The 26,356-nt window shown below is 39.3% G+C and overlaps 2 protein-coding genes across 14 annotated transcripts in view; one reads left to right on the top strand and one right to left on the bottom strand.

Annotated features, from left to right (window-relative positions):
- The window catches only part of ncam1b (neural cell adhesion molecule 1b), a 71,974-nt gene extending 62,520 nt beyond the window's left edge, over window positions 1–9,454 (bottom strand). For all 13 annotated transcript variants that reach the window (XM_085796180.1, XM_085796186.1, XM_085796178.1 and 10 more), the window contains exon 1: window positions 9,174–9,454. In XM_085796180.1, the coding sequence (XP_085652306.1) occupies window positions 9,174–9,225 (52 nt within the window). In that variant the 5' untranslated portion in view covers window positions 9,226–9,454. The remainder of the gene's footprint in view (window positions 1–9,173) is intronic.
- Window positions 1–26,356, top strand: part of paf1 (PAF1 homolog, Paf1/RNA polymerase II complex component) — a 384,753-nt gene that overhangs the window by 334,604 nt on the left and 23,793 nt on the right. The gene's annotated exons all lie outside the window — the stretch shown is intronic.

A 26,356-nucleotide genomic window follows, 5' to 3' on the forward strand; every position in this document is an offset into this window, starting at 1 on the left:
GGCACAGCAATAGTTGGTCAAAGGGATGTTTCACAGTCTGAATTTAGATTTAGAGTTGGCCAACCTCTTTGTCACTTACTAAGCCAGAATTGGCAAAATGATGGAGCTGGAGCGAGCTAAGGTGGGCTGAGCGTGTGCCGCGACAGCCTGAGAGATCTGCCAATCACGACTAGCTCTGACTTCACAAGTCATTATATCACAGAGTGAAATGGAAAACACCCACCTCTTGGTCAGTACCCAAAGCTTGCAACCAAAGGTGAGGGCTGACTTTGCAAACTCCTGAGAGTTTGACAGCTTTGCTCTGAATCACTGTTTAGTGAAGCCAAAATTACAACGCACTAATGTCATACACACGGTTAAGGTAACAAGTCATACAATGTCCAGTGCCAACACTGACTGTGTTTGACTTGATGCCAAGAATGCAAACAGAGACTCAGGTCACATAATATGAATGACTGGCAACAGCCCCCTACCATTTCTTCCTCCACACAGTCATAGAAAAGACTGTGGTCAGTGCCACCTGCATGATGCGTGGGCATAATTAGCCCCCTTCAGTTACACTAATTACACAAGGTCCAGTTTTCAGTGAAAGGTTTATTATTATTATGCCTAAAATTTGTTTAGAAAATTAGTGTTGATAGCACATCGACAAAGTGAACATTGTCCAGTTCAATGACTGGTAGTGAAGAATGCAAAACTGATTTAATAACCAGCATTGTGATAGGTTTGCATCATAGGGCTCTCGACATTTGTTCATAATAGACCCATTGAGTGTTGTACTGAAAGCTGGTTGAACTGGCTGTAAACTCACTGATGCTGAACATAAGTAATAGACAGTGTGAACTGACGAGGACTGCAACTTTGAACTTGTATAGCCAAAAACAGCAAACACAAGTCAAAGCACAACCCCGCCCCCCCAAATAAATGGGCTTAAGAAGGTCAGCATAACTCAGAAAACAGTAGCTTTTCCGGACACTGGAACAGCAAAACCTTTTGACCTTTTAATCATGAATCAGCAGGTCAAATATTGGCCAAGTGTTCCACAAAAATGTGAATTGGAAGTTCATCATTTGGTTGGAGCCAACATCCAGCACCTTTTAAATGAGATTTCAAGAGGGACTAAAAAGTGCAATTACATGGTAGCCAGATAAAATTCCTAAAGTAGTGGTGATGTACTAGTTCAAGGGCACTGTTACCAACAATGTCCCAACAGCCTTCAGCATTTCAGAACAAATCTCGTCCACCCCCAACACCCTCACGCAGGAGTTAACTATAGTACTACAGTGACCTCTGACTCAGAGATGGACTCTAATCCCTTTGAATCTTCCAGCTACACCTCCTGCCCAGTGTGTATGTGTGTGTGTGTGTGTGTGTGTGTGTGTAGTGCTCTCAATGAAAACACCTTAAAATGAGACATTATAACCTTTAAAAATGTTCCTGATTGGTTGTAGAGTCTGTATGAAAAGGGATGGGGTTTGTGGAGGATAAATGTTAGTGTTAATCTGTGTGACACTCTCTGCTGGCAAAGTTAGTCTGTTGATAAAAAAAAAAACTGTCATGACACCAGTTGTATAATAATAATAATACACCTGCATTTGAAGGGAGGTGGTTGTCAAAATGAGGAAAAAGGGAGAATACATTAAAAAAAAAAAAAAAAATCTGATGTCACAATGCCTTTTGTCACAAGGGCATTAACAACAGCGGTACTTCTCCACGTACTGCAGAAAGCAAGCACTACCCTGCCAAATGTCGGTAAGAGATGGTGTAATGCCCTTGCCATTACTCATTCATTATTCATTGGGATCAATGACCAAAGGCCTGCATGTGTTGCTCAGATAGAGGAGGTCAAAGTGGACCCTAACATCTCAGATTGAGTCATCTCTATTAAACTACCATCCTAGTGTAATGTTATGATCTGAACAAAAACAAAAACAAAAGAAAAAAGCCCAGAAAAGCTGATTACTAGAAGCTGAATTACAAAGCAATAGGAATAATAAAATAATTATTTTTTTTAGTAAAAGCAGTTATTCATGTGTGCTACAACAACATAACTATAGCAATAACAATTAGGCTAATGAGACAGAGCTTTGAAAATGTTCCCTATTTAACATATCGAAACTGTTCATCTTGATATGAAACTAAAAAAGGTGCCATGTTGCCATGTAGGTTCCTTTCTATCTTTGGGCATGTCTATTATATAATTTTAGATTACTCTGGTTGAATGAGGATGAAATGAGGTTAATTCCCATCCGCTGTGATATCACTTTCTAAATTTTCTTTTCCTTCAAGTCCTCTAAAAAAAATCCTAATACTGAGACATGTACCCATAAAATATGATAATGTGACAGTTCACTGATCCCTGTAGCTGTAGGGTACTAAATTTATAAAAAGGTGATTATTGCATATTATCTTTTCATGAGTGGGCAAATTTTCTATGAATAAGGACCCTTTCAAAAGAGAGTTAGTACTTATCTGTGCAAGATTACATATACTCAAATGTACTGCTCTGCCCATCTATGTCTTAGACTAGATACAATTTGCCACAAGTAAAATTGTTAAATGGGTTAAAATGCACTTGACTGACTGTTAAAATACTTCTGCAGGCTCCCCAAGTATAGTGGGAATCACTGACATTGTTTCAAAGTGGATCCTGCACACTGAATGGATCAGAAACAGCTATAGCTGCTACTGCTCCCCCAGAGAGTGTCTTCTTACTCTGATCTAATTAGAGATTAAGAATATCTGTTTTTTTCTTGAATGAGCATCACTTCACTTCTTTAATGACAGGATTTTTCCCCATAATAATATTAATGCATGTCATGACTTTGTGTGATACAGTGGTATCTCCAAGTTGCCAGGGAATGACTAAGCCACAGAGTAGTGTAATGTTGGAGAAGGTGACACACTATGGTGACTGCATAAAAAGAAAGCCGGAGGCATGGCAATCCAAATTTTCCCTGCTCTGCGCATGGTAAATGCATCCTATAGTGTTTCAATAATGAATGCACCATGATGTGCATGGATGCATGAGAAGACATGCACATTGCTTCCCTTCACACTACATAAAAGAAGTTGAGAGCTAAATCCTAGCCAACAGCATATTGCTTTATTATGGTAAGATGAGACGTGAACTCATTTTCTTACATCGGACATACAGTAAGCTCAGCTTTCAGGAGTTTGAGTTGAGAAGACTTATCGGTATCTTTTCTAAATTGAGGCATAATTCCTCCCAGCACGGACAGTGACATGAGATTGTAAGCTTGTTTCCTCTTTCAGGGGCCACATGGCAAGGCTGTGATGACTTAGTTTGAGTCACAAGAGTCCTGCCTTAGCCTGCCTCTGTCACTGCCAAATAAGACATGGAGAGGCACAGAGAGGGTGCCAGGAGGTGCTCTCAGTTCATAACAGCCTAAGCAAACGGGGAAATCAGCCTTTATTTGTAAGTGAATGGCCTTGTGAGAAAAGGTGATACATTTTGCCAAGTGCACCAAGCATTTACGCAGCTGAAGGGGACTGGTAAGGGGGAATCAGAATGGGAAAGAAAACAGCCACATTTAAATGGCTCTTAGTTGTTTTTACCATTGTCGGCAGGAGCTGGCAGCAAGTGAACAAGTGCTCAAATCTTTTGATCAAAGGCAAACCAAGCTCTTTACAAACAGATAATTGTAACATCTCCTGCTTAAGGCATTATTTCAGTGCTTAAAACACACAATCTGTGTGTCAGTTATATTCGTGCTATCATTTACAGATAACTGACATATGACTAAACTTTCACAAAACTTGCAACACCCTGTCACAGGTTCCTTTTGTTCCACAGAGGGAAAGCTTCAAAGCAGAGCGAACCCGTTAAATGCCTAAAGGTTTGCCAATCTACAGTTACATGTCCGCAGGGATCCAGCATTCACAGCACTGCCCTCTTTTTTCCTGATTTGATGAATGACAAGGACACACTGTTCTAATTTTCTGATAGCGCTGAGATCATGTTTTTGAAATTGAGAGAAGCAGACATAGTAGGAGGTTTGTACAGTCTTTAGCTAATGTCTATGAAGCAGCTTTTTAATCGCATACACAGTAACAAGATACACAACAGGCTCGTCTCCGAGGCCGCTCTGTTTAACCTGTTTCACACTCTTAAAATAAACTTGATTAATTCAAATGAATCCCTGATATAATAACACAGATCTCACAGGAAGGACACGCCCACCTCAAAATGTAATCACTAAATAACTACTCAGCCCCACAGCCTGTGCCTCCTCTTTGAGCAAACCCTGAGGGAAGTATGTTCACGTTCCTCCCACAGTGCTTCACGTGGTCACGTGCATGTGTAATGTCATCTTTTTAGCGTCCTTAGGCAATGCATCTCCTCTCAACTCTCTCAGACCTGGATCTGTCTGATCCACTCCCATCACCAAATAGTCAAGTAGTACAGGCTGTAACAAAACCACAGCCGGCCTTGCTTCTCTCTCCTAATAATGGAAGAAAACCCTTAGCATCTGTGATATTTTTTTCAAACTGAAGTGCAAAAGAAATGAGAGCTTATGAGTCCACAGTCTGATTCATAGGGAAGGGACATTTCACTGACTGTTTCACGGTCAAGATAACATATGAATCTGTTGAAATTACAAGTCTGGATAGATAAAAGACCTAAGGATATGTGTGGCAAGAAATTGTCACAAAAATAGTAGTTGTATTTTTCCATGATCTTTTTCCATCCTGAAACAAATTCTGGTTCAATAAAAATCCTCTAAAGCTAAGCAGGAGCTTGTCGGGAGGCACTCTATTCTTGGCAGGTTTAGTTATTCGATAGGACAAAACAAAGTAAACAGAAAATACAGGTGAAAAGATATGGTCTTGGTCCTTTCCCTGCTGTGGTGGGACTTCACTAATGGATCTCCTCCAAAATTCATTTTGACATGTGAAATCGAAGAAAAGTTGGGTTTATCAAGGTTTGCAGATGGAGATTTGAGTAATTACTCCTGGTTCCCACTACAGCAAACTTGTTTTCTATGGTGGTTTGAACAGAAAGCTGAAATAGTTTTTTACGAAACTGGTCCAATATGGCACACTGTAGCAACCCCTTTACATACTAAGCCATCATGCAGTGCTCAAAAGGTGGATGATTGACTGGATTGAAGATTGGATGCTTTTCTCTAGTTCATATAATTGGAAATGGAACACCCTTGGGTTTTGGTGCTAGCTGTAAAAAGTAGCAATTTGCAGGAGTCGACTCATGCAAATAGATTTTAAGGCAGGTATTTTTCACAATTTTCAGTCATTTTAGAGAATAAATAATCAATCCTCGAGCCAAAAAAAAAAGGACGAAATTATTATCCTTCTAAAATGAAAAATTACCTGCACTTTTCACCTTCTATCTCTCTGCCATGTACCACGTGGAGCCCTGATATTATATGGCCACGGACAAACCATAAAGGTCTCTGAACTCAAAAGCTGTGCATTTGCTGATTTTTTTTTGTCTTTTTAAGGGGAGGGAGGTCTGCTGTTGGACCTGCAGCCGATGCTTTTGGCAGTGATGATTTCTGTCCTCATAAAGCTAAGTCAGACGTAAAGAAATCTGGAGCTTCTCATACTGTAGTAGGCCTGCAGTCAACCGTGCTTCCATCTTGCTTTGTAAATGGAGCAGCAGCGAGCTACGTCATCACTTCCACATGATCTGATGATGATGTAACACAGGCTAAGTGAAACAATACTAAACTAGAGCCACATTTTTCTGTTCAAGAGCCATATGGCTGGATGCAGAGTTGCATTTCCTATTTCAGTCCCACAGGTTGGGGACATTCAGAACTCATCTTTTAACTTAGCCAGCTCTGCTACATGTCTCTGCCTTGATTTCTAGAGGGCATATTTCATTTCCATAGAACTGCAGTCTTGAAATTATTATTATTCCGGTTATCAGTTTGAAGAGGATCAATTAATAATTATGTCAGGAGGCTCAACAGACCCATTGCACATGCAGCCAGCAGAGAGGAAATGGAAGAAAAAAGATGGTTAATCCCTCCCCAATGTCAGTTTAGTCATAGGCTGCAACCATTCCATATAATCATCTATTCACAGATTAGGATTTTCTTTGACTTCAATCAACTGCTGGCGGATAAAAAGTGACATTCGAAAGTACTATTTCTGACATTTGTGTTAAGCATTACAAGCACTAAAATAAATGGATTTCAATAAAACAATATAAATCAAACATTTTAATTTTAGCTTCGGCAATGCTTCTTGAGTAATGAGAAAGACAGTTTACATTATGCAAGATCAGAATGGAGATGATTCAACAACACCACTGAATATGGATGTTACCTGGCAGTGCAATAAATTGTGAAATGAGAATTAAGAGCTATGCTGTGTTGTCGCTAACACTACATAGTCCACTTTGTATTGCACATTAAATTAAGCTTGTCACCTTGTCATATTGGATTTAAGCCAAAAGCAAACCCAGAGTTTCCCTTCTCTTTTACTAATCATGTTGTATAAAGTTGAAGCAATTTGTCCCCTAGGCTGATATAGTATCAACCAAAATGTTATTATACCAAAGAGGCCTGAAACTAGAAACTTAAGTATACAAATGCCAAAGATATGTCAAAAGCCATTCAGAAACGTAACTTTGTTCATATCTGGAAAGTTCATTTTGGCCGCATTCAGACCAGTGTTTATTTATTCGTGGCAGCCCGCCACAAATAAATACATCCGCCTTGAATAGATTTTTCGGCTTTTGGCTCAACCAACGCAATATCGCTCCGTTCATTGATCTCCGCATAGCGCTCTTTCTCCGTTATTGGAGTTCACACACACACACACACACACACACACAGAAGTACGCATGCACGACGACAGTGTGCGGTGAAAGCGAAACTGATACAGCCCGATGCCCCCCCCCATCACAGATGGGGGGGGGCAGCTCAGATCGACTGTCTAACGTCACTCTACGCCGCGCCAGACCGCCCTCTGACCGCCATCCTATTTCGAGTTGTGGAGCGATAGCAACGGAATAGAGCAGCCTGCAGTCAATGGAAGACGTTGAAAACATCAGTCCTTGGACAGAAGACGAAACGAAATGGCTCATGGGGGAGGGTTGTGGCTCATGGATGGCTCCATTGTTGTTGTTCTTGTCGCTGTCGCAGTTATATGATGTCACACAATACACGCGCTGGATGACGCCTCTGCTCCGACGTCGTTGCTACAGCAACCTGTCAGATCGGTCAATAATGTGGCCCAGTCTGAACAGAGCCAAATCCGATTTGGACACAAAACTGTTAAAAACAGTGTGGACAGTCAGCCCTAAAAATCTGATTTGAGAAGGAATCCTATTTGAATCAGATTCACCTGCAGTCTGAACGCGGCCTTTGTCAACTCAGTTTTTTTTGTATCAGCATTCAGTGTAATTCTTGAGGAGAAAAAATTAAGAGATCCCAAAAATGATTTTATTCAAGTAAAAAATGAATAGGCTATCAGTTAATACCCTTAGCCCCCAAATATCACTATTAATCACGACAATCTAGGATTGATGGTGGCACTATAAAACTGGTTAATATCTGTATTAGATCCACCATTTGGAATGTCTCTGGTCATATAACTGTAGTATGAATTTATTATAGCTTCAGATGTTGTAACTATACAAAAACTTTAGAAGATTTTCTCTCTCAAACAGAAAAAAGAATTTTAGAGGCATGTCACTTCTTATTTATTCCCGTATAGCCTCATTATTTATTCTCTGTTATTGTCTGATCTCATCTAACTCTTCCATTAAATCAACTGCTTTTCTCCAGTTATTCACTAGCCTACAGATCCCTCACTGTAAGAAGGCAGGACAAAATAATAATATTAGTACATACACGAACACATACAGCCACACACACACACACACACACACACACACACACACACACACACACATATCAAATCCTCCTATGAACCCAGGAGAAATTAAACTGCATTACCATTACAATACAGTGAGGGCTCCACTCCCACTGCGTTTTCATCTCCTGCCTGAGGAACACCCCTGCACATACCAGATTGTACATAAAGGATTAAAAGGCTATCCCATGAAAACCCTAAACCTGAGTGTAGCTAAGAGTGCTACTCCAACCATAAGCCCCTCACATGTGTCAAATTACTCGTTTTAATCACAGCATATCACACCAGAAAAATGGGCGTATGAAGGTTATTAAAAAATTTAATTTGACCCAAAACTCTCTCAATCATACTTACATAACAACACATTTCACCAACTTAGAGGATCTCAATTCAAAGCCTTTATCGTGGCATCAGATTATATAACGGATGATTCAGAGTAGCAGTTGTGCTTGCTATGCATCAGTGTGCCAGAAAGACCAAATAAACTAACACTGTCCCAGGAAGACCTTAGATGTACTTTATGTTTAAGCAAGCTATTGTGTCCTCTCTTTGCAATCATCACACCTGTGCACGCTGTCAGGTGCAATTCAAAATTCCACGTGTTTTATTTTGCACAATGTACCTTTAACTGTGAGACCGTGACTCAACCCAGAAGGCTGCGTGTGTGCATATGTGTGTGCATTTAGGTGTGTGTCTACAAATACAGAAGGATCCCAACATCACTCCCCATCAACAACCATCACGTCCCATCCAGGCAGAGACCAACCAACGGCACAACAGCACAACACGACTGCAAATGGAGTAAAAAAAAAATAAAAAATTGTAATCTCCCAAGCCACATTTCCACGCGTATACTGTCCATACATAGTGATACGATTTAAAAGCCTGTTCTTCCTGTGCATCATATTTTATTTAATGCATAATAACGCTAAGTCAGCGTACAGGCTGGTCACGCAAAGAGCAGTGCTGTGCAGTGTGTGTGTGTATGTGTGTATGTGTGTCCAGAGACAATGGTTCCCCCCAACACATTAGCAGAGAGATGTGTCGTTACTTAAAATACACATCACTCAGCTCGCCACTAAGCTAATTAGCAGCAGTCGCAGCACCGTCACCGTTGCACCTGCTAAAGCAGAGCGCGTACGGGCGGAGGAGGAGGAGGGAAGACCGGGAGGCGAGTGGATGCCTGCGGTCCTGACCAGTGTTAAAGGAGGAGAAATGGATGGGGGAGTCGTAGAGGAAGGGAAAGGGAAAACATTTCGAGTTTAAAAAGCGTAGAGTTAGAGTTAAATATGAAATTTTCTTACCTGTACAGCCCACCAGAAGCAAGGCTAAAAAAATATCCCTTGACTGGACCATCGCAACTCCCGAGTAACGTGAACGTTAAACGGCGGCGAAGCTTACGTTTTAATCTCCGCTCGGTCCCTACCGTGTTGCCCTCGGGTTTCCTGCCTCTCTTAGCAACTGTTCATCCTAATCTATATATCTGAGCTGGTCGGTGATGAGTGTCAGTAGCAGCGTCGTTGATGACAGGCAGTAGCCAGAGATTAGCGGTGATGAGCGCCAGTGCACTGTTCAAAGTCTGACTGACAAGCAGAGCCTTCTCACACACGTGAATTAATCCGCACAGGCGGAGTAAAGGACCTCCTGTTAAATAGTGCGCAGGTCTCAAAGGAGGACCACTGTAGTGGGGAAACCCCCGTCACATTCACAAATTATACAGTTCGTTTTACGTGTGTATTTTATAAGGGGTATTTCAATTGCTTCATGAAATATCAATGCAATCAAAAAAATATGATGAAAGGACAGACCATTTCAATTTTCACTGGCCGTTTCTGTGTCATTGTGGTCCTAATTGTTTCGCATCTTTCTGTGGTAGTTTCGCGGCTTTTTTTTTATTTATTTTTTTTAGGTTTTGGCACCTCACCTCTAGTTATTTTACCTTTCAATGTGGCTGGTTTGTATTCCTTTGAAGTCATCCTGTAGCTCTGGTAGCTTTTTGTCTTTGTGTGGTGATTTTGTGTAGGCCTATCTTTTCAAATACCTCGCATCTCTCTGTGGACGTTTTGTGCCTCTTTATGGTTGACTGATTGAATTTCTGACAGGAAATATTAACAGTCCTTTCAAACGGGGCTCTGGCTCAGGGCCTTCTGACCCTTGGGGCCTATGGGCTAGTGCCCAGTAGGTCCCTTTAGTAATCCATCCACGCCTCCAAGCTCACAAAAGACATCCACTTTAAAAAAATTTACTTTTGATATAGGCTAGTTCACCCTGCTAATAAAATAAAATCTGACTCTAGAGACTTAAATGCATGTTCTCCTCAAGGCTACATAAATACTTGTGAAATGTATTTGTAGCCTATGTGAAATAAAGCAGTTATGAATTAATTTAGATTCATAAAAGCTTTATAGATCAGTTATGCAGTAGAGCTGAAGCTATCCATCAGTTAATTGATTTATTGACAGCTGGCAATTGTGTTGATAATGATTTGCAGTTCCTATAGTTGTCATTTGAGAAGATCTGATATTTTCCTTAAGCTTAGGCTAATCGTCAAGTCAAGTCAAGTCACAGTTTATGTATAATAAAGCACATTTAAAACAACCTCAGTCGACCAAAGTGCTGTACAGTTGTAAACGTATAATATAGCCTAGTTAATCATAAACACTATAAGAAATAAAAACAACACAAGGGATAATAATCATTCAATTTAAAACAAATTGAGAATAAAAAGAAGTAAACTGAATATGTTTCAACACTGGATTGTTGGGCTAATATTGTACTGATCACAGAATGACAATAATTAACAGCGTAATCAATAATTTTCTGCTTTTAGGTAAGCATTTATTAATGGATTACCAACATTTATTCGAAATATATGCAGGGACTTTTTGTGCAACCTGGCAACACTAATATCCTTATTAATAGTTTATACCGTCATCTCAGGCTTTATTGAGGTTTTTTAAAATTCATTAACACACACTCTAGTTACAATTTAACAACCCTTTATTTGAAAGTGCCCACTGATTGCCATAATGTGGGTTGAGTCCTTATCTTTTATTTATTTGTTTGTTTTTGTTTTGTAGATAGGCCAACTGTGGACCAAAAGAAGTCAATAAAATTTCTTTCACGTGTATTTGTTCCTCCAACAATATTTTCAATTCAAAGATCAATGATGATGTCACGCTGTTTAATCTACAACAAAATAACAGCCCAATATTTGTAAAGGTTTACAATAATCACCACCACCATTTCTGTAAAGCACTGCCGTGAGTCAAATACCCCCCTGACCCTCGCCCCCCACCTCGTCTATGACCAAAGAGAACCTTATGTAACACATCTTATTTAGGCTTTAAAGTGAATGGTACCTGAGAGAACAGATATGCAATGGAAAGGGATGTTGTTTGCTTGCACAGCAGGGAGGAACCATTGCATCTGGCACCCTGTGAGAGCGGTTTGCCTTTGATTTGCACTCTTGGCCAGCGGAGAGATTCAATGGGCCAAAATTTAATAAATCCAAATCAATCTGTGGACTGGCTGAGATTGTATTGTGGTCAAATCTTGCACATATGCTGCAGCCCACCCCTATCCAGTGAGTCGCTCCAAACATACCACCACAGGGAGTGTGACCCCAAAAATGTTCACACACATTACTCTTCCAGCCATCCATTTACAAAGAAATAACCAGACTAGGGCAAGGGGAGTAGAGAGGTGGGGTGGGGGGTGGGGAAGGAAGCATGATTGGCATTTGTGCCTCAGCATCACAGATAGGAAAAGTATGACTCAGCTGATGACTCATATAAATGACCTCTGAATATACGGTACTGTTTTATTCAGTGTGCATTGAAGTTGAAAAGCTGATGTAGCTTGTTCTTATTTTTAGGTTTTCCTGTTTGTTTTCATGAATGCTTTTTAAATGGTTTCTTTTAAACAGATGAAAATGAGGATAAACACTCATGTAATTATTTATGGTTCTGAAATCTCACAGGTCCAGTCAGCCAAATTCCTTGGTTTTAATTAATAAATAGCTTAACTGGAGACATAATTTTTAATACGTCTGCAGAAAACTGACAAAAGTATATCAAACGAGAAATCAGTCCAGCAGTGCTGTGATTTGTACTTTGTGGTACAGTCTTATTTATAATGCTCTCATCTTGTGTGTGACAGTACAGCTTGATCTGCCACATGGCCTTATCATCTTCATGAAAATGGTACACATCCCCCTATGGAGCCATCATCTCCACTTCTGCTAAACAGAATATTTCCATTTGTGACAACGCTGACATATATTTCATCTATCCAAATGACCCAATCCTTTTCAGAACCTTGCCAAAATCTATTTCTCATGTTCAAACAAACACAGCAGTAGCAATTGCTATTGTGGAAGTACATGTGCGATGCTGATAAATTTAATCTCCCCTCAATTTTGTGCAGACAGCAAGAAGGGAAATGATCATTTTATAAACACATACAATTCTCTCCAAATTAAAACATAACGTTTCATTACACACCAGGCTGTCTGAGGGTATTTTGTGTTTTTTGTCTCCATCTTTCCCTTCTATCTCTCCCCCACTCTGTCCTGCCTCCTCTCATCCTCTTTCACCCATTAGAGCCATGACCACACATGCATACACGCTTGAGCTCACGCCTACATGCACATACACACGTGCAGTGTGTTACATCTGCTTTGTCACTGTTAATTACATCTATCTATCTATCTATCTATCTATCTATCTATCTATCTATCTATCTATCTATCTATCTATCTATCTATCTATCTATCTATCTATCTATCTATGGCTATCTATCAAGCCACGCCTGCAGCATTAATCTAATTAATCTATCTTCCATCCATCCATCCATCCATCCAGGCATTTTTCCTAGAGAGATTACACGTGAACATCCTTCACTGTAGGAGGTTCTAAAATAACTTCTCTTACAATAACTCCCCCACTACTGTACCAGGAGGCAACATACAAACGTACAGCGTTGGTATGAAAATTGTTTTCTGGGTCATGGGAGAAAAGCGAGGTCATTTGTGCAGGGAGAGGTAAGAACACTGTATGTTCAATGCATGCAAGTATGAGTAATGAGAAAAGCGGGGAGGCCAGGATGACTGGTTAGCATTTTATTGAAAAGACTGAAAAGACCCTCTCCCCCTTCCTGACTCTTGTGGTGTGCATTACATAATCAATTACTGTCCAAATCAGGCAAAAGAAAATCAAACAAAAACACTCTGTGGGTTGTTGTGAATCTGCAGACTGGTCGAAAATGCAACATTATGGCCTGGCTGAACACTATTTGAGACGAGCTCTATTGCAGCACCAACCTGTTCAATTTTCTTTGACCTTTTGCTGTATTGCCTGTATTTCTTTTTATGAAAAGGCAGAACATTCCTGTAATTTGAGCCACAAACACAGTGTGTTATAGAATTTAAACCCCAACACAGGCACAGACAGCCAGATGTAGAAGGGCACATGTGTCACACCTATTAGCAGATCTAATTCAATATTCTGCAGTCTAGATGAATGAGATGGTGAAAAGTGTTGAGAAGGATTGGAGCACAGCTCCATCATTCAATTATCACCTGTGCAGAGAGACTGAGCTTCCTATAATCTCAGGGCTATGGGGTGCGTATCAGTTAGCTTGAGTGTTGTCAGACAGTGGACTCATTGTCCTGAGAGTTTGTCCTGCAAGGCACACAGGCTCCTTTGTGGACTGCAGATATTAATCTACGTAGGCAGAGATCTGGAGAAGTCTGACTAAGCTCACATACAACCACACACAGAGACACCAAACAGGGACTCAGCCATATACATATTCATTATGTAACAGCAGAAAAGAGAGGATGCTGTGTCCAATTGCATGTACTGCAGCTTCTCCCGCCATAAAGATCTCATTCTTTGGAGAAGATTCAAACAATACAGTCAAACTGCAAGTTTGTCGTCACCACTGTAGACATTAAGCGTCATGGCTGGATGTCACTGCAATGCTCTGACCAACTTTCATCATCACCAAGTACAAAGAGGGCTTAGTTCCACTCATAGTCAAGTGTTTGACTGCCAGACCAATGACAACTCACCTCTGCCTGATCAGTACAACCCAGAAGGCAAGGAAAAAAGTCTGTGACTGATGACAATCAGCTAAGTCACATAAAGAATTCACTCAACTGAATATGGGTAAAGTATATTTGAAAACTGTTTACGTTTTGAAAAGTGAGTTCTACAATTGACAGTGCAAACACGTTTCAGAACACTTTCTGGTGGAGTGGAGTTTTAAAGATCATTTCAGGACTCAAATATGATGATGATCATGAAATCACAATATAATGAAACACAAGTTAGGGTTCACAACTGTTGGGTTTTTTTTCTCTGTCTCTTTTACATATGCAATATCTCATAAGACAGACACAAAGTATTTCTTATGATGTAACTAGTTTCAGCTATGTAAGTCTGGTTTTAGATGTTAGTGAAATGAGGAGTTGCATGGCAGAGACATGACAATAACACAGAAAACACAAGCTAAATCAAACATGACCAAACACAAAGATATTAGAGCAAATTTATCTCAGACATCTGCTGCCACCTAGGGATATAAAAACATTACAACATGGAATCTGAAATATGATGGCAACACATCTTGAAATGGCACTCTAGCCTACATGTAATGTGGCCTTTCAGGCATGTGGGGGCAGCATACCTCTATTACTAAATGGGACACAAGAGTTGCTTCTTCATGCTGTATAATTCATGGATGGATAGTGTACAAATGTAATTAAGAATTAATGAGAACTAATGTTGATCACTTTTCTACTGTAAAAGTGGTGTATTTAGTAGATAATAGATTTTCATCATGTGCCCATGCTGTCTGGCCCCAAACTGAACTCTCTGACTCTGGTACATACTCCAGCTGGATGGGAGGTTTACAGTAAGACAATGCAGCGGTATTTACTGAATTTGAAATGGCTGGTTTGATTGATTGTTTTCTGTTTCTTACAGTATGTTGTTTTCAGGCAAACACTTCCACTTAGTTATTTGCAAGGATGTTTGCATATATTCTTCTCCATTTATTTTGTGATATTTCCACTTCACTTTAAGTCTACTGGTTTATCACAGAGCCACATACATAGTATGTACTGGCAGCACTGGTAGGATGTTTACATTTTCATTGCAACTCTGCATAATATCTCATAAAAGTAGTTGTCTAGTCCCAGTCTTCAGGCAGTTCTACTAGACTTTACAGCAACTCAAATATAGATTTTCCATTATCACTCACTTATTCTGAATCCCACACAAAATATGAAAACAAAATGCTCAAAAGCTGTTCTGCTTTTGTGCTAGTAATAACCATTCTGTGACATTTAATGACTAAATGAAAATTAACTCTGTTTTTTGTGATTGTCATTGTCATCAACACATGCATGCATGCACATGTACACACACTGAACAGGTGGCATAGAGCTGGCTATATAGATCCATCAAAACACAAAGAAATAGAATCCTCTCCAAATGCACTTGTCGTTATTTGGTATTAACGATTAGAGTAACAGACTGATTTTAAGATTTTCACTGCAGACTACTCAAACATCCTGTAAACCGAGCTTAGCATGCACCAGCTTCTGTAATGTGCAGTGACAGTTCGCATCAGATCCTCAGTCTTTCAAGAAGCCTGTCACTTTGGATTTCACTCAAGATGTATGACAAGCCTCTAACATACTCAAACCCCATTTCAAACCCCAGGCTATGCAGAACGCTGCTCTCAGTCATCAAACTGCCTTCAAAATGCTGTCTGCAATACTGAAACACCAAAGACCGTTCAAGTAAGAAGATGAGAGGAGCATCAAATATGTGATTTGATCAAAAGGATAATCTTTTACATGTACAGTAGGAGATCAACAAAATGAATACACAAAGTTTGAGATATAAAGTAATTATACTGCAGCATTACAGGAAATATAATTTTTTAAAAATCTGATTTGAACCAAAATAGGTCATTGCTTTCAGTCTATGTATATCGTGCACAGGTGCCACACCTTATAAGAGTAATGTATTATTTCCCCAGTATGTATAAGTACCGACTTTGGGTGTTATTTTAGGTTCCTGTGTATAATAGCTGGGCTTGTGTTTGTTCATGCAGTCTTACTTTAACAGGTCTTTCAATGTGCAGTGTTTATGTGAATAATATGGCCTCTACAAACCTCTTGAGTCCAGCAGGGCTGTTATCCTGCAAGCCAACCTGGAAGTTAACTCTGCCATGGTTCATTGGCTGCAGAAACCCACTATAACTTCAGCTCGGTTTTGAATGTTCCTTCAGATTGATGTGGAAAATGTGTGTTAAACACAGGCTGACACCAGTTGAAATAGAGTTGAGTTGTGGTTCAGCGCACAAAGCAGAGCAGTTGCACCATAGGAAATCCTCATCTCATGGAACAAATTTGAGGTTTAAACAAATGAATAGATACTACATTCATGTAAACATGAAATTACAGCTCACAGCCATTTGACTATAAGCTTAGAGCAAAACAAGACATAGCTAGCTAGACTCTCTTACAGGTAACTAAATTCAACTGCAGCCTCGATAAAACTCTCAAAAACTCAAGTATAAAACCATGATTAGTTTTTTGTTGTTGTTGTTGCTGGGGGTTATATGTGCGACTACTTCTTCTCTATGAGCAGTTAGGCAACCAGTACAGATTACAGGAAATCACTGCTCCAAGCCAAGAAATAAGCTAAACTAAAATCTTCGGCTGCTGGCTGTATTTACAAACGTGAGAGCTGTGCTGATCTTCTCTGATCGCACTTCTCGCAAAATACTGTATGTGTATTTCCTAAAACACTGAAACTTTAGCTTTAAACATAGACTTATTTCAAAGACAAATTTAGGGCTAACCCTCCTAATCCTCATTTTTAAGATATTTGAGATTGTGGTTCGAATATGCAATTTTGGAATGTAAAACTCCAGAAAAGTGGACTTATATACCTAATAACAAACTTACGCTATCTTCAAGTTATCCAGCAGCTATCTTCAAGTCTAACAACTAAGCACAGCTCTGGCAATGCTCATTTTGAAGTGCTATTTGGATTTCAAACGGAATAAGATGGACTGACAGGGAATTGCCATTGTTTTTATGAATAAGAGCTGCCAATTTGAGCGAGTAAAAGAAACTTTGCACCAAGTCCCCCTGGTCGACCCCACAATTCACATTTAGCTTTTTGTCTGAAAGCACCTGCACCATAACTGATGTTTGAAGGGTTACCATTCTTGTTCTGTATTCAAACTACAACACAGAGTATTTTAACACAACTGGCATTGTGTTTAAAGTTTAAAACATTATGCAAGCAATGTGCAAACAGCCAGAAAGTGGGTATTGCAGTGGTACTGCAGTGAAACCAGTGAAGTCTTATGGAGATTATTTGACTAAAGAGTATGCTGTAAGCCTGAGCATACTCTTTAGAAAACATTTGACATCATGAAAGCCTATGCTATCTTTGAAGTGATTCTATACATTTTTCATGCCATTCTTCATTACACACTCTATCATGTGGTTAGAGGGAGTTGGACCCTATAAAAAGTCTTTACAGTATTATTATTTTGTACTTCGAAGCAATCATGTCAGACTATATACCAGTAAGGTAGGAGGTTTATCCATACTTGTTTGTAATGGCATACAGAGGTATAAGAAAAATGCTCTCTGTCTCCTCCTAAAACTGTCCCACAACCTTTAAAGTATAAATCTATTATTCCCATCTTAACAAAGTAAAATGTCCCTTATCTCAGTATTATGTGTATGTGAAAATAATTAGATAAAGGAGTTAAAAAAGCAACATCTTTAGTAGGAGTTGAAAATGGTTAAATCACAGAAGACCTCAAATATCCTTCACAGTGTGACCTTAGCTTTGTGTTAGAAGAATCTCACATTAAATCAGCCTATTCCTGGCAGAGATGGACAACGAGTGAACCTGATACAAACCCTTGACCCAAACCTCCTCTGTTATTTCAAGATATAAATCATCCTTCCATGGTGTTGTATTGTACAGTAAGATAACCTCTTAAAACACGCCCCTATTTTTTTTAATGTTTTTTTTTCTTCTTTTTTTCCCTAAACGACATGTCCAAGTTGTGAGCAGCACAGAATCTCCCACATAGTTTGAGATTCAGAGATGTGTCTGGTATCATGCAAAGGTAACACTCTCAGGATTATTGTTTAAGTGTCTGTGTGATTCTGTGACTTTCTGACAAAAAATGGCAAAGGTTAGAATGATGGGGTTGTTTCCCTGCCCAGGGCAGGGAATATTCAGGGGAATATTCAGGGGCCTCTAGGCAGGATATAGACACAATTAGGCCACAGCCACAGGTCTTGGCTTCATGCAGTCCAAATTTCAAGTAAAAAGACCAAAAGAAAGAAAGAAACAAAAAAACAATTTTGTCCAGAGAATTTCTAATAACATTAGGCCTATGTCTATGCGGTAGAGCGCACGCCGGATACAGTTTTGCGCCCCGAGTGGCAGGATATGGGTATTGCAAAAGCGCCCAGAAAACTCATTCACTCCAATGTAGCCTGTGTGTTGCCCACTTGCTTCTAAATTGATGAAAACGGCCGTGTTTTTATTTTTAGGTGTCTTGGACATATCAAATTACACGTATAATTTGTTTATTATAAAATGCAGATTGAAACATTCATGTAGAAAACTGTTTTTTTTTTTTTTTTACTAGCCTATGTGTTAAAAAAGGTCCTCAATGATGCTATTAACGTGGGTGATCTAGAAATGTCCTTAAATTATTGAAAATACCGCACTTGCTCATTCACCAACCATGCAGAAATGTCAACTCTTGGGCACTTTTGCAATACCCATATTCCGCCATCAGGAGGCGCTTCCATGCAGTCTATGGTCGGTCGTTACTCTCTTATTCCAGTGCTCTAGTTTGAAGCATAGACTGTAAAAGGTTTGAAGCAGGAGGACCTCACGGATGTAAACACCAGTCACATGTAGCCTAGTCGTAAAATGCGGGAACGGCCCGGTTTTTGTTTTGATCCGCGTGTGTTATGTTACGTGTTGGACTAAGTTAATACATGGACATATTGAGGAAAGTAGCCTATTTCGGTTAGAAGGAAACGAATTTCATATTTCACAAGCATGGATACTTGGCCAGCTGTACAAAATGTCGAGTGTCATAAGAAGGTCGTTGTGGATAAAGGGAACATTTAAAAGGTATGTACGTGTCATACGTTAGCTTAGCGGCTAGCCGACCTAACTGCTAATACTATTACGGCTGTGAGCAACCAAAAGATTTGTGCGTGGGCTTGAATTAATCGGGGCGATCTAAGCTTTCTAACAATGTATGACATTAATATAACTTACGTTTATGGGTTGGTGTTTAAAAAAATCGGAAGAGGTTGGTGCTAAGTTACCTCCCCACTTCCGGGGTCCCGTTCCTTGGGCGGAACAGTAAGGTAGGCTAAGTTAAAAGGATAATGTGCCGTGACATCAGAAAGAGGTCATTGGCTGGTCTATGGCTGGTTGTAGGGTCAAGAATTTAACGTAAACATTCAGAACCTGACCTAAAGATGTTTGGGAAGACATAACTTATAACATTTTACTAGTAAAAAGTAGTTGACAGGTGTCTGACTTTGCCAGAATGAGGTAAAATGGCAGCTGGAGTGGGTTGTTCGCTAACTGAAACCGATGGTCCATCTGTCTGCATGTCGAAGTGTCCTTGGGCAAGACACTGAACCCACACTTGGGTGTGTGAATGTGTGTGTGTGAATGAGTAGCTTTCAAGTGCTGTGTCCAGCGCTGTGTGAATCTGTGTGTGAAAGGGTGAATGTGACATTAGGCCTACAATGTAAAGCACTTTGTGGTCCAGAAAAACCCTATAGTGCACTTACCATTAACCAAAGCTTGACAACTCTCTCATGTCTCTGCGCTACATAATAAGAATCTAGAACCACCAAGTGGCTAACATTGCTTAGCAAATGTGCATGACTTGACAAATTGAAACAGCTGACATGACCCTGTCCAGTCTTACTGTAAACTTAAAAATGTTTTCCACCATCTCTAAAGCTCACTTATTAACACATTATGTAGCACTTAGAATAGCCTGTATAACCAGTATGAGTCAGAAATCAGGTTTTCCTGTGTTTTTAGCATCTTGCACACAAATAATTTTCCTGTTTCTTATCACAATATCTTGTCATGACATGAAAATCAGCAAAGGAGCATCAATAAGGACAAACAGTACACAATGGTGACAGCCTCCTGGTTTATATGTTCACATATAACAGTGCAAAATGTCCTCATATCATTGTTTTGCTCATTTTTGATAGAGAAGACGTGGGAATGCAAATGCTGTGCGCTAATTGATTACACTGTAATGGCTCAGCTGTCCGTATGTATCCACCTGGCCCATTAACTTTCAATTCAGGGAGTGGATTTTTCACACCCTTTGAACAATTAAAAATGTCAGGACATATACTTCTCAATTAATTCTGCTGACAACTCTCAAAATTGATTGGCCTCATTAAGTTATTAAATTGCCTTTTTTAAAATAGACAAATAAATAAATAATAAAATGAAATGATCCCTGCAATTGCTAGTCAATACAGAGGCCTTTTACTAAACTCATTTGATGATGCTGGATTGAAATTAGTGAATCCTCATCAATTCAATTCTCCCTAATTTCTGTGTGAGTGCAGACAATGTTCATATGCATGTCGCTTCTGCCTAATTCAATTCATCACTAACTGAAAATACACAACTATCACACTGGCTGCTTTCTGCCAGACAGCTACATTTGAGTCACGGGTTAATACACAAAAGAACAGAGACATGAAATATGTCAGGTGAACAACAGCCCCATGGAAATCTAAATTTAGCTGAAGCATGGTTTTGTGCTGCCCATCGTTCACATAAGTGTCACCTTTTTCTTGAACGACAAGGACAACCTGCACAGGCAACCTTTGTAAGGTTATATGAGCTGTCATGTTTAGGGATACATCCAGAATAGCCACAACACAGGCCACTTATAAAATTCACCTAAAACTACATCCTTGCAGTTTTACAATGGAACAACATTTATTTTTTAAATTTCCTGTTACACTATTTAAAAAATAATACCAGTTTCAAAATCATTTTAGATTCTCATAGGAAACCTATCTATATGATAATAAAGACTCTTAGAGGAAGACCAAACTACTACTAAACTACCAAACTACTAAACCACCTTTTGGCCTGATTTACAATTTTACACAGCCCAGTAGTAAGATGTCTATGAGTTAGTGCAAATTTCATCTAAGTTTGACGTATTTGATCTCATAATGATCAAAATTATCAAAATTTTACAGCATTTGAGAATTGAAAGATCCAAATCTGCAGCTGTAGCAGGGAAGAGGCTGCTGGTGCGGCATCATGGCCATTGTGTTCACAGAGGAAACACTCTCACTGTCAACACACATGCTGTCAATGAAAGCAAAGAAATGCACAAAAATGCACAAAAATGCAATGAAATTGGGAGGCTTCAGTGGCTCACCCTGGGGTGTGCGGCCAATGTGGGCATAGTCCTTTCGCAGCAGCCCGGGTTTGAGTCTGATAACTGTTTGTTTTATACTGTCCTGTCATAATCAAATGCATTAAAAGCCCCAAAATATATCTTTATAATAAATGCAATGAAATTAGCATTACTACAGTAGCATGGGTTATTGTTCATCAATGCACCACGTGAGTTCATACTCCAAAGGTTTACAGACTTTGAGGAGGCAAAGACCAGAGAGGCTGTGACGACCGGTTCAAGTTGCAAACAGAGAATGAGCAGGAGAGTTCAGCTGAGAGCAGGTTGTGGAAGACTTTACAGTAATGGTGGTGAGAACAGCAACTAATCAGACAGTGTGTCAAACATATCCACTTGTAACTCACTGTGCACATACTGTAACAGGAGGAAGGCATCAACCAACACTGCGTTGCCTGGTAACGTGGCATTTGTAACATTGATTTGGCTTTTATTTATTAAATGTGTAGGTGTTTGTGGGATGAAATCGTCTACACATCGATTTATTAGGAACACCAAACTAGAACTAACAGTCTAATAAAACCAACACTTTTTGTTGAAACTGTGCTGTGTTGAAACTTTGATGACTGCTAAAAAAGTGGAACTGGGGGATTTACAGTCAGCAGCCCTTCATTTCAGTACATTATCAAATTGTGGCTGCAGCCCAGTTAAGAGACCTACTAGCCATATTTATAGCCACACCCATAAGTCACTGCTTGCTTTTCCCCTTTGTACAATACAAGTGCAGAGATAATGTCAGTCACTTTGACTGACATCATTGCAATGAGTGACACTGTCAGAAAGTGTTTACATCTTCTTCATTTTGAAGCTTAATGATTTTTGGAACCTCCAAATGTCTTCAGATACAACTCCCATCATGAAGAGGAAGTTGCAAGGGATTCAGTGAGTTACTTGTTTGGTACAGCTTGAGCGGTTTCTTTAGTTTTTAAAGTATATTTTAAGGGGCTTTTTTGCCTTTAATTGGATAGTGCAGTGAGAGAGAGACAGGAAATGTGAAGGTGGAGAGGAAAGGGCTGCTCGATGCAGGATTCGAACTGGGCCACCTGCAGTGAGGACTGTAGCCTCAACACATGGGGCGGCTGCTCTACCAACTGAGCTAAACACCGCCTCAGCTTGAGCGGTTTCTTAGGCTATATTTGGCACAATAGCTATGAGTGGTTCTCTGCACGACATGAACATACTATAGACAGTTTATTGTGATACAGAAGAAAACACGGCCATATTAGCCAAGCAAAATTGCGATAAGTAGTTTTTTTTTAATACAAATTACAGGTATTGCGCACTAAGGATTTTGGACTTGTATTAAATAATTGTGATGAAGCTTAGTGCAAGTTGAGTCAAGAAGACTATTATATCTCTATTCTGCCTGAATTCACACTTTTCACATGTTCTCCCTCTCTCACCTCAGCACTTCTCTTATACGTCTAGATGCAAGTGTTCAGCAACCAATCAGATTTTGCAGTGATCTTGCAAACCAATCATGTTATCCCTGCTGTCAGCTGTCATTTCAGTGGATTTGCATTCTTTATAATTCAGCCAGGCTGAGCTCACATCACTACACTACACTTCAGTCTCATATGATTACATCATGATGGGGGGTCTAATCACTCACACATCTGTTGTCAACTCTTGTTTTGCACATGGCACAAAGTTTATTTTTATTTCTGTAAAGTCTCTTTCCTGAATTAAACTTATATCTTGAAAGAACATTTTTTGACATTTAATTATCAACTGAAATGAAATTTAGTTCTGTTTTTGAAAAACATTAAAGCAGAAGTAAGCGATCCGGTCGTTTTGGCTAACTTCTTGTCAGCCGATGAAGTTAGCAGTCCCCGCCCTCATCATGGATCTATTGGTCCTCGTCCCTACGTCACCACATTCACGCGCATCCCTTGGCTGCACACACAGCCCTTCATGCCGTTCTCTCTCCTCATTGGATAAAGGTTGTCGGGTTACAAGAAGTTTTCTCCTCGGCTTACAGCAGAGCAGAGTGACTGACAGACCCGTGTTTCAGACCGAACACTCTATGTAACTTAAGTGATTGCCGTTGGACGATATAACTATTTACGACTTATATTAACACAAACATTCCGCTTACTTCTGCTTTAATTGCCACCATGAAACAAGAATCACATTGCTGCTGCTCTAACTGCAGAAGGTGTAGATAAGCGGGTCAAACCTCTGCTTTAATGGTGCTGTACACATTTTTTTTATTGCGTTTCTGAAAAGTTGGTTGAATTACTTATAAACCAGTGGATGTTTCCATCAGCTACTGAAAAGTGAACATATTCAAGAGCATATGAGAGCAAGAGATTATTAAGAGAGCACTTGTAAATCTTACACATGCCTATTTCACAGCTTCTCCTCTATGGGATTTGTTATTTTAATGAATGTCTTTCCCTCTTTCCAACGTATGATAATTCAAATGTTTTAATTGTTAGCTAAGCCAACTACATGGCTGTGTTGTATGAACGTTTGTCTGAGCTTTTGAGTGACACATTTCCAAATATCCTGAGAAGGCCGACCAGAAACATGAAGCTCATCATTACCTGTGGCTGTGGAGCTGGGTCTTTGATAGGGGTTATTTTACCTTTTTCAGAGTGAAGCTTAATTAGCATAAACATCACGCAGCATCTTATTTTCTGCAAATATTTGGCCAACAGCCCCAGTACTTGGAGTCCTATGAGTCATTTTTTCTGTATTTGTTGTTAAGAATAGAAGACCACCACCAAGAGAACACAAAGGCACACTTCAACCCTTAATTGTCTTTGTTATGCTTGTGCATGAGTAGTTATCAGCGCCTAGAGCTAGACAATATGACTGGCAGGTCTATGCAAGCACAGACTTCTTGTTCATAAATTTTATGATTAATACAGACTGTGTTGTAATCTGGGAAAGCATCCTGGCATGAAGGATGAGGATTATATATTTTTCATCCCCGAAACTAATTGAAAAGACCCATGATGGTGCTCTTATCATTTATGTCCCCAGCTGAGTTATGGCCAGGGTGAGATATGAATGACAGAAAAAAAGTGAGCCTTAATGAACAGCATGTGACTGCTGAATATGTAGGTGCCGGACTGAAGACCTGGACATGTTTTAATAAAGATATCTCATATTAGTCGGCATTCATCCATTCAGATTAAGTGATAATACCTGCAGTATTTTGTAGTCACCTTTTGTAATGGTGGAATGAACAGGCAAAGTCATCCTTTTTACTACAATGCATGAAATATAACTCCTTCAGTTACATGTGCAGCACAAGGAAAATACATCCAGTTCATTTCTTAGAGAGAAAAATAAACTCTACATCCATGTTTGAATGAACAACATTTACATTCAAAATGCACCTAAATAGAGCACCAGGAATATAGTACTCCGGTTATATTATTCAGTTACTATGGCATTTCTTTGATATAGCCTACTGTAGCTTGATAATGAGATAAAGAAGTAATGTTATATCATTTTACCCTTGTAGATGGACATGACTGTCACTGGATCCCCCGCTCCTATCACTGCCCATTGTGTTTGTTGGATCTGCACTAGGAACTGGATGCAGGTCTCTGCAGTGTAATCAGGTAAGGCTTGGATCCTTCCACCAGTTATCTGTCAGGACTAGTGCAATGACGTTTCTTAAACCCAAAACAAGTGCATGTGTACACCTACTTTAATTGCACTGCATGAAGTCTAAATAACACAGTTACCAACATTTATTTTTATTTTTATCGTAACCCCATAAAGAAGTATAGTGCCATATTTTATCATGCAGCCAATTAGCTTGGTGAGGCTGGACACTAGGGGAATGAATAGCCAAGGTTAAGTACCACACACAAACATACAAACAAACAGGAAAAATCTGAAAAAAACAATAAAAGAATAAAAAAATTAATCATTAATTGTATTGAATAATCTACTTAGTAAACTGCAGTGTCGAGGTATTATGTTAACTTTGGACAGAGCCAGGTTAGCCAACTAGCTCCTGCAAACGTGATAGCATACTATATAGCCTAGATCTTCTCATCAAAATCTTGGCAAATGAAATCATATTTTTTTATTTTTTTATTTTTTTTAGCACCACATTATCCATTTGTGACTTCTTGTTTATGATGGTGGGGTTGTTTGTTTGGGTTGCAATTGAAAGATTTCCATTACTTTTCAAAAACACTAGTGGAAAGTCAGAAGAAATAATGAAACATAATTTTGTGTTGAATATACTTGCACTGTCATTCAGTGTAAGCCCTGTAATTGTCTTGTTTCCCCTCAGATTTATCTTGAGATTCTGGATACATTTTGAAAAAGAAAATGTATCAAACAACAATGATGAGCTGGCTCCTGTATTTTGATCCACTGGACTCTCTGTAGAATAAATTAAGGGGAAATATGTATATCATAAATAAGAACATTAAAGCATGAGTTCTATATAGGAGCCATCTTGTTTCCACTTGTTGCTAGCTGGCTCTGACTTCTATAACTTCTTAAATTTATGTCGTAATTTAAAAAATAATTCATATACAAAGGAGACAGTGTTGACATGTCATGGTTGTGACAACAGCAACATCAATTAAAATGTGAAAATAATTGGCAAAAGAAATTGGGGGGTTTGTTTGATCTTATTATATTTAGCAGATGTGCAGAGTGGAAATGGGGTCCTGGGGAATACAGCTGTTGCCTGATTTTATTGCTTATTTATTAATATTTGACACATTTTTGTCAACCACAAATTGTTGTAGAATATTGTTGAAAATTAACTAATTGTAGTTTTGAATGCTTTTTTCAATTCAGTCTTTCAGCTGGCATATATATTATATATTTTACGTGTTGTTGTCACAGTTTCATATCAAATTGAAATGATGAGATTGTCTGGGCTGGGGACACATGCTTTTGTGGGCACTGGCCTTATAAACAAATTTATTTTATAAAATTACAACAA

This window comes from Trachurus japonicus, chromosome 13 (assembly GCF_045865225.1).
Source record: "Trachurus japonicus isolate A0001 chromosome 13, Traja_1.0".
Taxonomy (NCBI): Eukaryota; Metazoa; Chordata; class Actinopteri; order Carangiformes; family Carangidae; genus Trachurus; species Trachurus japonicus.